Source organism: Somniosus microcephalus, unplaced genomic scaffold (assembly GCF_052327205.1).
Source record: "Somniosus microcephalus isolate GS21.2 unplaced genomic scaffold, FLI_Smic_1.0 unresolved_chr1, whole genome shotgun sequence".
Lineage (NCBI taxonomy): Eukaryota > Metazoa > Chordata > Chondrichthyes > Squaliformes > Somniosidae > Somniosus > Somniosus microcephalus.
Genome location: NW_028225179.1, coordinates 64,758,808 through 64,773,501, shown reverse-complemented (window position 1 = coordinate 64,773,501; position 14,694 = coordinate 64,758,808). Strand labels below are relative to the sequence as shown.

The following is a 14,694-nucleotide window of genomic DNA, read 5'->3' as shown; positions in this document are numbered from 1 at the left end:
ATCATCCCTTGTCAATGGTTTCAGAGTTTTGGATGACTTGTCATAGTATGATTTCTGTTTCAGCTTTAACAGTTGAAGTCTCTGTCTCAGTTCCTTACTCTGCTTTTCTTTTGCACAGCAGGGTAGCGTGGTACGCAACTTGCGACCCATTAGGAGTTCAGCAGGTGAAGAACCAGAGTCTAAAGATGAGGCTCGGTAGCTCAGCAGGGCGAGATAAGGATCAGACTTGCTTTCTGTCACTTTCTTCAGTAGCTGCTTGAGAACTTGAACACCTTTCTCTGCCTTACCATTCGACTGAGCATACAAAGGACTGGATGTGATGTGTTGAAAGTCATAATGTGCTGCAAAGTGTTGCCACTCCTTACAGTTGAAGCACGGACCATTGTCGCTAACGGCAATCCTGGCAATTCCCATGTCTGGTGAAGATGGATTTCACATGCATTATGACACTGCTTGCTGTGGTGCTTGAGAAACAGCGCCATCTCAGGATAGTTAGAATAGTAGTCAATCACTATTAGATAGTCTTTACCATTTAAATGAAAAAGGTCCATACCAACCTTATGTCAGCTACTATCATTGGTTCCTTTGCTTGTTTGTTTTGGTGTTTCTGACATGTCTCACATTTGCCTATCATGTTCTCAATATCCTTATTTATGCCAGGCCAATAAACAGTGTCTCTTGCTCTCCTTTTGCATTTTTCAATTCCGAGGTGTCCCTCATGAATCCTTTTGAACATGTCTTGACGTAGAGCCTGTGGAATGACTATTCTGTTCTGTTTTAGTAATAGTCTACTTGCGACACTCAATTCTGACCATATGTGAAAATATTTTGGACAGGAACCTTTTGGCCAACCATGATGAATGTTCTCTATTACTGTTTGTAATATTGTATCTTTTACTGTTTCTTCTGCTATTTGCTTTGATTTTGTGTCTGACACGGGCAGCGCAGCAGTGACCATACTCACATGAACATCCACGTCTTCTTCAGTAGAGCTCACATGACTCATTGTGGGTGCTCGGGATAGTGCATCTGCTAACACTATGTATTTGCCTGGTGTGTAGATCAGTTCAAAGTCATATCTTTGCAGCTTCATCATGAGTCGTTGAATCTTTGGAGACATCTCATTCAGGTTCTTTTTTATGATGGCAACCAGTGGGCTGTGGTCTGTCTCAACTGTGAAGGTGGGAAGTCCATATATGTGGGCATGAAACTTTTCTAGTCCAACTACCAAGCCTAGACATTCCTTTTCAATCTGGGCGTATCGACACTCAGTATCAGTCATAGGCCTGGAGGCATAGGCAACAGGCTTCCAATCTTCACCCTCTGCTTGTAGCAAGACCGCACCTAGGCCATCTTTTGTTGCATCCGTTGACACTTTGATTCTTTTTGTTGGGTCAAAGAAGGTGAGTACAGGTGTGGTTGTCAGCACTGTTTTGAGGTTTATCCACTCTTGTTCATGTCTTTCTGTCCATGCGAACGCATTTGTTTTACGTAGCAGGTCTCGCAGACAGGCTGTCTTGGCTGACAAGTTAGGAATGAACTTTCCAATGCAGTTTATCATCTCCATGATGCGTAGCACTCCTTTTTTATCAGTGGGTCGGGGCATTTTGAGTATGGCGTTTACTTTTTCCATATCTGGCTCTATTCCTTTACCAGATAGATTATCTCCTCGGAAAGTGACTTCCTGGATGCCAAACTGACACTTGGCTTTGTTGCGCTTCAGTCCATTCCGGCGTATGCTCTGTAGCACTTTAGTCAGTCTCTCATTGTGTTCTTTCAGTGTGGAGCCCCAGATGATGATGTCATCAACATAGACCCGAACTCCTTCCAGACCTTCAATTATGTGTTCCATCGCTCTATGAAAGATTTCAGATGCAGATATTATCCCGAAAGGCATTCTGAGGAAACAATACCTGCCAAATGGTGTGTTGAAGGTACAGTATTTGTTGCTCTCTTCATCCAGTTTTAGTTGCCAAAATCCTTGTGAGGCATCGAGCTTTGTGAAGTATCTGGCACCTGACATTTCACTGGTGATTTCTTCTCGCTTGGGAATCTGGTAGCGTTCACGTTTTATGTTTGCATTTAAGTCCTTTGGATCCATGCATATTCTTAGATCATTGTTCTTTTTCTTTACACATACCATGGAGTTAACCCAGTCTGTTGGCTCTTCGACTTTCCTGATGACTCCTAGTGTGGTCATTCTGTCCAGTTCATTCTTGAGCCGGTCACGCAGGCGTGCTGGAACTCTTCGTGGAGCATGTACCACTGGCTGAGCTTCCTCCTTTAGCTGGATCTTGTGAGTGAATGGTAGAACTCCAAATCCTTTGAACACATCCTGGAAATTATGTACTACAGAATCCACTGAGTCATCTGGTCTGCTTATGGCACAGTTTATACGGTATACTCTCTTAACCAGTTCTAACTCCTCACAAGCTTTGTCACCCAGTAGTGAATCAAGTCCTTCAGCCACAACAGAAAACATGAGATGATGCACTTTGTCTTTGACTGTCACTTTAAGTCTGCATACACCTAAGCTATCTATTTTCTGTCCATTATAGTCCTTCAGTAGTACTGACTTTTTCTGTATTTTGGGCTTTTCTTTCATGTTTTTAATGTCACTCATACTGATTAAGTTTGCTTTTGCCCCAGTGTCCAGTTTCAATGTAACTAATGCTCCATTTATCTGCAGTGGGATCATCCATTTGTCCTCTTTTACTGCATTAATTTTATGTTCAGCATTGTCCATATCTGAGGGCTGCACATTTTCTGTATCATTTTTGACATTGTCACATGACACCATTCGTACAAAAAATGCCTCACTCAAATCAGTGTCCTTAATCACATTAACTCGTTGCCCTTTCTTTGTTTTTACTTTTGAAAAGCATTGTTTGGCAAAGTGATTCTTTCCATTACACTTTGTGCACATTTTTCCAAACGCTGGGCATTGTCTTAACTGGTGTTTGTAACCACAGCGTTTACAATTAAAAATTTCATCCTCCGATTGCTTTTCATTTCTGTTCTGCCCACGTTTCTTCCCCTTGTAGGACACAGCACCGACAGCAGCATTATCACTCATTACAATCGCATCATTATTGATTTCACTGAAAGTCTTCGTGTGCTTTCGAGCTAGCTTGCTGGCTTGGCATATTTTCACAGCAATTTCCAATGTTAGTTCGGCTTCTCTCAACAGACGTTCCCTGATTTTTTTATCATGAATACCAAACACAATCTGGTCACGAATCATGGATGCTTTCAGCTCAGAGAAATTACATGTCTGTGCTTTCAGTTTCAGATCAGTTATAAAGCTATCAAAAGTCTCATTTTGCTGCTGTGTCCGAGAACAGAAGATGTACCTCTCATAGGTTTCAATCTTTTTGGGAGAACAATGTGTATCAAACTTCTTTAGCACATCGTCTAATTTTCCTCTGTTCTCCTCTGGATTAAATACCTCTATCGCCTGTGGGCCTGCAACCGTGAGCAGCAACGCTATTTTCCTTCGTACCGTACCCGATGGCAGCAATGTAGAGTTCAAATTGTTGTTTAAAAGTCTGCCAATTGTAGTCGATATTTCCTGTGAGTTTCAAATGCTCTGGTGGCTTCAAATTCTCCATGTCGCGTTGCACAATATTCAGCAGATCTTACCAATCCTGGTACCATGTTATGTTCATTAATAACCAGTCATTTTTATTAAGAACAGCTAGCTTTTGCTAGACACTTTATTGAGCACATGTGGACTAGGTACAGTATCTGTAGAGGCATCCATCTTGACTGCTGCCTTGTGGGTAGCCTAGTGCATCCTGGGTATCCCACTCTTATATACATACAGCACCACCTAGTGTACCATTCCAGAATGACAGGTTACTGATCATTACAGATTGGTTCCAGGGATGAGGGACTTCAGTTACGTGGCTAGACTGCAGAAGCTGGGATTGTTCTATTTGGAGCAGAGAAGTTTGAGAGGAGATCTGATAGAGGTGTTCTAAATCATGAGGGGTCTAGACAAAGTAGATAGAGAGAAACTGTTCTCATTGGCAGAAGGGTTGAGATTTAAGGCGATTGGCAGAAGAACCAAAGGCGACATGAGGAAAAACTTTTTTACGCAGCAAGTGGCTAGGATCTGGAATGTACTGCCTGAAAGAGAAATTGGGGCATGTGACAAAAGGCTTGGTCAAAGAGGTCGGTTTAAAGGAGCGTCTTAAAGGAGGAAAGAGAGGTAGAGAGGCGGAACGGTTTAGGCAGGGAATTCCAGAGCTTAGGGCCCAGGCAACAGAAGGCCCGGCCACCAATGGTTGAGCGATTATAATCAGGGATGCTCAAGAGGCCAGAATTAGAGGAGTGCAGATCTCTCGGAGGGGTTGTGAGGCTGGGGGAGATTCCAGAGATAAGGAAGGGGCGAGGCCATGAAGGGATTTGCAAACAAGGATGAGAATTTTAAAATTGAGGCATTGCTTAACCGGGAGCCAATGTAGGTCAGCGAGCACAGGGTGATGGACGAACGGGACTTGGTGCGAGTTAGGACACGGGCAGTCGAGTTTTGGATGACCTCAAGTTTATGTCTGGTAGAATGTGGGAGGCCAGCCAGGAGTGCGTTGGAATAGTCAAGTCTGGAGGTAACAAAGGCATGGATGAGGGTTTCAGCAGCGGATGAGCTGAGGCAGGGGCAGAGATGGGCGATGTTACGGAGGTGAAAGTAGGCGGTCTTAGTGATGGCGTGGATAAATGGTCGGATGCTCATCTCGGGGTCAAACACAACACCAGGGTTGCGAACAATCTTTGGAACAGTGAGGGAGACAGTGAGGTCAGAGTGGGGAGTGGAGCGGAGAATTAAAATGACAGGCGAGCGGAAGCTGAGGGTCACCCTTGCGGACTGAACGGAGGCGTTCAGCAAAGCGGTCGCCCAATCTGCGTTTGGTCTCCCCAGTGTCTACTGTATTCGCTGCTCCCGACCAGTTCGGGGGAGAGCAGCAGCGGAGGAGGAGCCCGGCTTGAAAACCGGCGGCAGCTACAAGGCCCGACCAGTTCGGGGGAGAGCAGCAGCGGCGGAGGAGCCCGGCTTGAAAACCGGCAGCAGCTACAAGGCCCGACCAGTTCGGGGGAGAGCAGCAGCGGAGGAGGAGCCCGGCTTGAAAACCGGCGGCAGCTACAAGGCCCGACCAGTTCAGGGGAGAGCAGCAGCGGAGGAGGAGCCCGGCTTGAAAACCGGCGGCAGCTACAAGGCCCGACCAGTTCGGGGGAGAGCAGCAGCGGAGGAGGAGCCCGGCTTGAAAACCGGCGGCAGCTACAAGGCCCGACCAGTTCGGGGGAGAGCAGCAGCGGAGGAGGAGCCCGGCTTGAAAACCGGCGGCAGCTACAAGGCCCGACCAGTTCGGGGGAGAGCAGCAGCGGAGGAGGAGCCCGGCTTGAAAACCGGCGACCAGCGAGGCACACCAACTCAGCAGCGGGGAGAGAGGTAAAAAGTAATCAGTTTGTGACGTCACCAGGGAGCAGGTAAGTGATTGGTTGGTGAGTATTTCTCTTTTTTAAACTTTAACTCTGTAGTTTATAGTTACTAGGGTCTTTTCTGGTGTAGCAGGGACTGTGGTAGACTATACAAGCGCCTTAGAGATATCTTAAATTGGTGATAGTAAATTAATTAAAGGGTAAGTCATGCCAGGAGAGCCCAGCCCCGTGATGTGCTCCTCTTGCTCCATGTGGGAATTCAGGGACACTGCCCCTAATGACCACGTGTGCAGGAAATGCATCCATCTGCAGCCACTAGCAGACCGCATTGAGGAGCTGGAGCTGCGGGTGGATGGGTTGTGGAGCGTTCACGATGCTGAGAAGTTCGTGGATAGCACGTTGAGTGAGTTGGTCACACCGCAGGGAAGGGTTGCACAGGAAGAAAGGAAAGGGGTGACCATCAGGCAGAGCAATAGAAGTAGGTAGGTAGTGCAGAAAACCTCTGTGACCATTCCCCTCTCAAACAGGTATACCGATTTGGATACTGTTGAGGGGGATGACTCACCAGCGGAAGACAGCAGCAGCCAGCTTCCTGGCACTGGGGGTGCTCCTGCTGCCCAGGAAGGGAGGAAAAAGAGTGGGAGAGCAATAGTGGTAGGGGATTCTATAGTCAGGGGAACAGATAGGCGTTTCTGTGGCCGTAGACGTGAATCCAGGATGGTTTGTTGCCTCCCTGGTGCCAGGGTCACGGATGTCACTGAGCAGCTGCAGGGCATTCTGGAGGGGGAGGGTGAACAGCCAGAGGTCGTGGTCCACATTGGTACCAACGACATAGGTAAAAAGAGGGATGAGGTCCTGCAGCAAGAATTTAGGGAGCTAGGGGCAAGATTAAGGAGCAGGACCTCAAAGGTTGTAATCTCTGGATTACTCCCGGTGCCACGTGCTAGTGAGTATAGGAATAGGAGGATAGAACAGATGAATGCGTGGCTAAAGGGATGGCGCAGGAGGGAGGGCTTTAGTTTCCTGGGTCACTGGGTCTGCTTCTGGGAAAGGTGGGACTTGTACAAGTCGAACGGTTTACACCTGAACCAGAGGGGAACCAATATCCTTGCGGGGAGGTTTGCAAGCACTGCTGGGGGGAGTTTAAACTAACTCGGCAGGGTGATGGGATACAGAGTGGAGCTATAGTAGGGGGTGATGTACAGCCAAATACGGAGGAAAAAACAAGTCAGCAGGGAAGGCAGAGCAAATATGTGAAGGCAAAAGGGAATATGGCAGGGCTGGAAGGCATTTATTTTAATGCAAGGAGTCTTGCAAATAAGGTGGATGAACTGAAGTTGTTGTTGAACACATGGGAGTACGATATTGTTGCTATCACGGAGACATGGTTGAGGGAGGGTCAGGACTGGCAGCTCAATATTCCGGGGTATAGAATCTTCAGGCGAGACAGAGGGGGGTGTAAAAGGGGAGGGGGTGTTGCAATATTAATTAAGGAGTCAATTACTGCTGTAAGGAGGGATGATATATTAGCGGGTTCCTCTAATGAGGCCATATGGGTAGAACTTAAAAACAAAAAGGGGGCAAGCAGTTTGCTGGGAATGTACTATAGGCCCCCAAACAGTCAGGGGGAGATAGAGGAACAGATATGTAGGCAAATCTCAGAAAAGTGTGAAAATAATAGGGTAATAATAGTGGGGGATTTCAACTTCCCCAATATAAATTGGGATAGTCAGAGTGTGAAAGGCTTAGAGGGTGCTGAATTCTTAAAGTGCATCCAGGAGAGCTTTTTGAGCCAACATGTAGAAAGTCCTACAAGAGAGGGGGCGGTACTGGACCTAATTCTAGGGAATGTAGCCGGGCAGGTGGTGGAAGTGTCTGTAGGAGAGCATTTTGGCGATAGTGACCATAATTCGGTGAGATTTAAGGTGGTCATGGAAAAAGACAAAGACGGCCCGGAAATAAGAGTTCTAAATTGGGGGAAGGCCGATTTTAATAAGATAAGGCAGGATCTGGCCAAAGTGGACTGGGAGCAGCTACTTATAGGAAAATCCACATCTAAACAGTGGGAGGCTTTCAGAAGGGAAATAGAGAGAGTACAACACCAACATGTTCCTGTAAAGGTCAAGGGTGGGACCAACAAGCAAAGGGAACCTTGGATGACAAGGGATATACAAAAATGCATTAGGAAAAAAAGGGTGGCTTTTGGCAGTTACAAAAGACGGAGGAAGCCCTAGAGGAGTATAAAAGGTGCAGGGGCATAATTAAAAAGGAAATTAGGAGGGCGAGGAGGGGCCATGAAATAACACGTGAGCAAAATAAAGGAAAATCCTTAGATGTTTTATAAGTATATTAAGGGCAAGAGGATAACCAGGGAAAGGGTAGGGCCCATTAGGGACCAAAGTGGCAATCTGTGTGTAGAGCCAGATGAAGTAGGTGAGGTTTTAAATGAATTTTTTGCCTCTGTGTTCACTATGGAGAAAGACGATGTAGACATAGAAGTCGGGCAAGGGGACTGTGACATACTTGAACATATTAGCATCGAGAGGGAGGAGGTACTAGCGGTTTTAGCAGGCCAAAAAGTGGATAAATCCCCAGGCCTGGACGAGATGTATCCCAAGCTGTTGTGTGAGGCAAAGGAGGAGATTGCAGGGGCTCTGACACAAATTTTCAGAACCTCTCTGGCCACAGGGGATGTACCAGAGGACTGGAGAACAGCTAACATAGTACCATTATTCAAGAAGGGTAGCAGGGATAAACCAGGGAATTACAGGCCAGTGAGCCTAACATCTGTGGTAGGGAAATTATTGGAAAAAATTCTGAGGGACAAAATTAGTCTCCACTTGGAGAGTCAAGGATTAATTGTGGATAGTCAGCATGGCTTTGTCAAGGGTAAATCATGTCTGACCAATCTGATTGAATTTTTCGAGGGGGTGACTAGGTGTGTGGATGAGGGAAATGCTGTGGATGTGGTTTACATGGACTTCAGTAAAGCTTTTGACAAAGTCCCGCATAGGAGACTGGTCAAGAAGGTAAGAGCCCATGGGATCCAGGGGGCCTTGGCGCGTTGGATCCTAAACTGGCTGAGTGGCAGGAGGCAGAGGGTGATGGTCGAAGGTTGCTTTTGTGACTGGAAGCCTGTGTCCAGTGGGGTACCTCAGGGATCGGTGCTGGGTCCCTTGCTGTTTGTGATCTACATTAATGATTTGGATGAGAATGTAAAAGGTATGATCAGTAAGTTTGCGGATGACACGAAAATTGGTGGGGTGGTAAATTGCGAGGAGGAAAGCCTCAGGCTACAGGACGATATTAACGGGTTGGTCAGATGGGCGGAAAAGTGGCAAATGGAATTTAACCCTGAAAAGTGCGAGGTGATGCATTTTGGATGGACAAATAAGGCAAGGGAATACACAATGAGTGGTAGGACCCTAGGAAGTACAGAGGGTCAGAGGGACCTTGGTGTACATGTACATAGGTCCCTGAAGGCAGTGGAACAGGTAGGTAAGGTGGTTAAAAAGGCATATGGGATACTTGCCTTCATTAGCAGAGGCATAGAATATAAGAGCAGGGAGGTTATGATGGAGCTGTACAAAACGCTGGTGAGGCCACAGCTGGAGTACTGTGCGCAGTTCTGGTCGCCTCACTTTAGGAAGGATGTGATTGCTTTGGAGAGGGTGCAGAGAAGATTCACCAGGATGTTACCTGGGATGGAGCGCCTCAGCTATGAAGAAGGACTAAACAGGCTGGGGTTGTTTTCCTTGGAGCAAAGGACGCTGAGGGGGGACCTGATTGAGGTGTACAAAATGATGAGGGGCATAGATAGGGTAGATAAAGAGGAACTTTTCCCCTTAGTAGGGGGGTCAATAACAAGGGGGCACAGATTCAGGGTAAGGGGCAGGAGATTTAGAGGGGATTTGAGGAGGAACTTTTTCACCCAGAAGGTGGTTGGAAGCTGGAACTCACTGCCTGAAAGGGTGGAAGAGGCAGGAACCCTCACAACATTCAAGAAGCATTTGGATGGGCACTTGAAATGCCATTGCATACAAGGCTATGGACCAAATGCTGGAAAATGGGATTAGACTGGACAGGGATTGATGGACGGCGCAGACACAATGGGCCGAAGGGCCTCTTTCTGCGCTGTAAAACTCTATGGCCTAGAAATTGAGTTTTGGCGCAGCCAGGGCTTTAGCGCCGGAAATTAGTGCCGGCGCTAAGTCCCCCTGCGGGCGCCAAAAATTCAGTAGCGCCGCGCCCAAACGGCTGCCGGCGCTACTGGAGGGTTTCAGCGCCTCCCAATGGGCACTAACTGCCCCATTGCGGCGCTGTTCCGGCGCTGCGGCACCCGATGCGGTGCGGCAGGCTGGGGACGTGCAGGCCTCCTCCTCCCGTTAAGGAGGAGCAGCCTGCACCCGGCCGCGGCCCGCGCAAATCAGCTTAAAAATGAGCCCGGCACCTCGGACAAGTGCCGGGCTTGCATCTGCTCCGGGGGTGGGGGGGGGAGAAGTCTGGGGAGGGAGCTGCGGGCAGGCGGCCGGCGGGAAAGTGGCCGGCCGCCGCGGGGCCTTTAATGCGCCGGCGCAAACTGGAGTAAGGCACCTCTGACAGAACGTTGCTTGCGGCTGCCACGGGCGAGGCGGCCGCAACTCAATTTTGGAGTTCGGGCGGGTTACCACGGCAACCGGGACGCTGCGCACACCGATGACGTCATCGGTGCCGGCGCAGCGCTACCGGTGCAACGCCGATTTAGGGCCCCAGGGAATTTTTGAACTGGCCATAATTCTGGCGCTAGTCCCTCTAGCGCCTCCAAAGCGGCGCTAAGGCAACTGAATTTCTAGGCCCATGACTCTATGATACCATCTCCTCTACATTGGGGAGACTAAAGGCAGGTTGGGTGATCTCTCGCGTGGACGTACAAGATCCCATGGCCACTATTGGAAGAAGAGCACGGGGTTCTCCCAATATTTATCCCTCAACTGTACATCACTTATAGAACAGATGTTTTGGTCATTCATCTCATTGCTGTTTGTGGGAGCTTGCTGTGGACAAATTGGCTGCCACCATTCCTACATTAAAACAGTGACTGCTCTTCAAAGAGTGATACGTGGGGCTGTGAAGCACTTTGAACATAAGAACATAAGAAGTAAGAGTAGGAGAAGGCCATTTGGCCCCTCGAGCCTCCTCCGCCATTTAGTAAGATCATGGCTGATCTTCGACCTCATCTCCACTTTCCTGCCCGATCTCCATATCCCTCGATTCCCCTAGAGTCCAAAAATCTATCGATCTCAGCCTTGAATATATTCAAAGACTCAGCATTCCCAGCCCTCTGGGGCAGAGAATTCTAAAGATTCACCACCCTCTGAGTGAAGAAATTCCTCCTCATCTCGGTCTTAAATGGCCGACCCCTTATCCTGAGACTATGCCCCCTAGTTCTAGACACTCCAGCCAGGGGAAACAACCTCTCAGCATCTATCCTGTCAATCCCCTTCAGAATCTTGTATGTGTCAATGAGATCACCTCTCATTCTTCCAAACTCCAGAGAGTACAGGCCCATTCTACACAATCTCTCCTCATAGGACAGCCCTCTCATCCCAGGAATCAATCTAGTGAACCTTCGTTGCACCGCCTCCATGGCAATGATATCCTTCCTTAGATAAGGAGACCAAAACTGTGCACAGTACTCCAGGTGTGGTCTCACCAAGGCCCTGTACAATTGTAGCAAGACTTCCTTACTCTTATACTCCAACCCCCTTGCAATTCGGGATGTCCTGAGGCCGTGAAAGGCGCTGGAGGAATGGGAGTGCGACCTTTTTATTCGTTAATTACCCACTCTTGTTTTTTGTCTTTCAGGAACGCAAGGAGCTGGAGCGATAAGCTCATTCCAGTTGGAGATGGCGCAAGAAGGATTCAGCACCCTTGTCACCTCCGTGAGTACCGGCTGTTAAACGAGAAAGATTTGCAGCCGCTCCGCTGGCTCGGTCACCGCTGCTGGTGAAACCACGGCGAGAAAGACCTGAGGTGAAGCGTCTTCACACGACTGTGTGCAGGGGGGGCGTCACACTCCCAGTGTCACACCAGATGTCACACCTCAGGTATCATCTCAAGTGTCACACCACCGCGCTCTGGCAGAGAGCTGGCAGTGGCTCGACCAGCCGAATGGCCTCCTTCTGTGCTGTAACCACTCTATGATTCACTTCTGTACCTTAACTCCATCGATCTCTGAGTTAAAATGATTAATTGAGCTGGCATCTACTGATTTTTGAGGGAGAGAGTTCCACACGTCTACCACCCTTTGTGTGAAGATGTGTTTCCTAACTTCAGTCCTGAACGGCCTGGCTCTGATTTTAAGGTTATGTCCCTTTGTCCGAGACTCTTTCCGTACACCCTATCAATTCCTTTCAAAATCCTGAAAACCCTCAATCAAATCCCTCCATAACCGTCTATATCCCAGGGAACGCAAGCCGAGTTTGTGTAAACTCTCCTCATAACCTAAACCTTGGTGCCCAGGTAACGTTCCAGTGAATCTGTGCTGCTCTCCTTCCAGGGCCAATATATCCTTTCGAAGGTGCGGTTACCAGAACTGGACGCAGTGCTCCAGGTGTGGTCTGGAACCCTCCCAGATCTCTGCGCTCCTCCAATTCTGGCCTCTTGTCCCTCTCCCCCGATTTCCATCGCTCCACCATTGGCGGCCGTGTCTTCAGCCGCCTGGGCCTCAAGTTCTGGAATTCCCTCCCTAAACCTCTCCGCCTCTCCCTCACCTCCTTTAAGACGCTCCTTTGACCAAGCTTTTGCTCACCTGTCCCTAATACCTCCTTACGTGGCTCAGTGTCAATTTTTGTTTGATAATTTCTCCTGTGAAGTACCTTGGGACGTTTTGCTACGTTAAAGGCGCTATATAAATACAAGTTGTTGTTGTTTCTTCCTCATTGCGTTTTAGGAGGCGGTTGTCCTGGGAGCTGTTGGGGCCTATGATTGGTCAGGGGGACTAGCCGAGTTCAAGGGAGGAGTCAGGAACTTTATCAACTTGACGGCAAGCCACACGGATATGAAGAACGCCTACCTGGGTAAGAGAAGGCTTTGCTTTAAATGTATTTATTTGTGGCGGGAGCTATACTGTGGTGTTCCCCAAGGTTCAGTACGGGGACCACTGCTGTTTTTGATACACATTCGCGGACTTGGGGGCTACAGGGTACAATTTCGAATTTTGCAGATGGCACGAGACTTGGAAGTGTAGTAAACAGCAAGGAGGTTAGTGACAGACTTCAAGAGGGCGTAGACAGGCTGGTGGAATGGGCGGACACGTGGCAGATGAAATTCAACGCAGAGAAGAGTGAGGTGATAGATCTGGGTAGGAAGAATGAGGAGAGACCGTAAACACTAAATGATGCAATGTTAAAGGGGGTGCAGGAACAGAGAGAGCTGGGGCTGCTTGTGCACAAATCTCTGAAGGTGGCGGGACAGGTTAACAAAGCTGTTAATAAAGCACATGGGATCCTGGGCTTTGTGAAGAGAGGCATCGAGTACAAAAGGAAGTTATGCTGAACCTTTATAAAACACTGCTTCGGCCTTAACTGGAGTATTGTGTCCAATTCTGGCCACCACACTTTAGGAAGGACATGAAGGCTTTGGAGAGAGTACAGGGGAGATTGACCAGAACAGTACCAGGGATGAGGGACTTCAGTTATGTGGAGAGACTGGAGAAGCTGGGATTGTTCTACTTAGAGCAGAGAAGGTTAAGGAGGAGATTGACCAGAATGGTACCAGGGATGAGGGACTTCAGTTATGTGGAGAGACTGGAGAAGCTGGGATTGTTCTCCTTGGAGCAGAGAAGGATAAGGGGAGATTGACCAGAATGGTACCAGGAATGAGGGACTTCAGTTATGTGGAGAAACTGGAGAAGCTGGGATTGTTCTCCTTAGAGCAGAGAAGGTTAAGGGGAGATTGACCAGAATGCGCGGCACTGTCGGAGGTGCCGTCTTTCGGATGAGACGTTAAACCGAGTCCCCAAGGTGGGTGTAAAAGATCCTGTGGCACTATTTCGAAGAAGAGCAGGGGAGTCATGGGGCCAATATTTATCCCTCAATCAACATCACTGAAACAGATGATCTGGTCATTATCACATTGCTGTTCGTGGGCTCTTGCTGTGTGCAAATTGGCTGCCACGTTTCCTACATTACAACAGTGGCCACACTTCAAAATAATACTTCATTGACTGTAAAGCTCCTTGGGACGTCCTGAGGTGGTGAAAGGCGCTGTAAGAATGTGAATCTTTCTTTCTCTCAATCTTCTCAAGGCCAGAGTGTCGGCCCATTCGACTCAGTTCGAAGCCCACTGACCTGCGAAGGTGAGCGTCACTTTCAACAGTCCACATCCTGGCCGCGGTCGACCTTCCCCAAACCGCTGTGGCTCTTTGAGCAGCGCGCGGTTTTTAAAAAGTGACCTGCAGGAAGAGCTGGTTCCAGGAGGTTCTGGGCCTCTCGCTGCTCTCACTTGGTTCAGTCGCAAAGAGCTCCGAGCGTGGGGAATAGAAACATATGGCACAGGAGGAGGCCATTCGGCCCATCGTGCCTGTGCCTGCTCTTTGAGAGAGCTCTCCAATTAATCCTGCTCCCCCCTGCTTTTTCCCCGTAGCCCTGCAAATTTTTCCCCCATCAAGTATTTACCATATTCCCTTTTGAAAGTTACGCATGGAATCAGCATTGAAGGCCACATGGGGAAAATGGTTTAATGCCTCATCCGAAAGACGGCTCCTCCGACAGTGCCACGCTCCCTCAGTACTGCCCCTCCGACAGTGCAGCGCTCCCTCAGTACTGCCCCTCCGACAGTGCAGCGCTCCCTCAGTACTGCCCCTCCAACAGTGCAGCGCTCCCTCAGTACTGCCCCTCCGACAGTACGGATCTCCCTCAGTACTGCCCCTCCGACAGTGCAGCGCTCCCTCAGTACTGCCCCTCCGACAGTGCAGCGCTCCCTCAGTACTGCCCCTCCGACAGTATGGATCTCCCTCAGTACTGCCCCTCCGACAGTGCAGCGCTCCCTCAGTACTGCCCCTCCGACAGTGCGGCGCTCCCTCAGTACTGCCCCTCCGACAGTGCAGCGCTCCCTCAGTACTGCCCCTCCGGCAGTGCAGCAATCCCTCAGTACTGCCCCTCCGACAGTGCGGCCCTCCCTCAGTACTGCCCCTCCGACAGTGCAGCGCTCCCTCAGTTCTGCCCTTCTGACAGTGCAGCGCTCCCTCAGTATTGCCCCTCCGACAGTGTGGCG

At 49.1% G+C, this 14,694-nt stretch overlaps 1 protein-coding gene across 1 annotated transcript in view; it reads left to right on the top strand.

Moving 5' to 3' along the window:
• The window catches only part of LOC147095446 (integrin alpha-M-like), a 47,845-nt gene extending 33,973 nt beyond the window's left edge, over window positions 1-13,872 (top strand). The window contains exons 10-12 of the mRNA XM_085973638.1: window positions 11,284-11,360; window positions 12,371-12,497; window positions 13,727-13,872. Coding sequence (XP_085829764.1) covers window positions 11,284-11,360; window positions 12,371-12,497; window positions 13,727-13,872 — 350 coding nt within the window. The remainder of the gene's footprint in view (window positions 1-11,283; window positions 11,361-12,370; window positions 12,498-13,726) is intronic.
• Window positions 13,873-14,694: the final 822 nt, after the last annotated feature.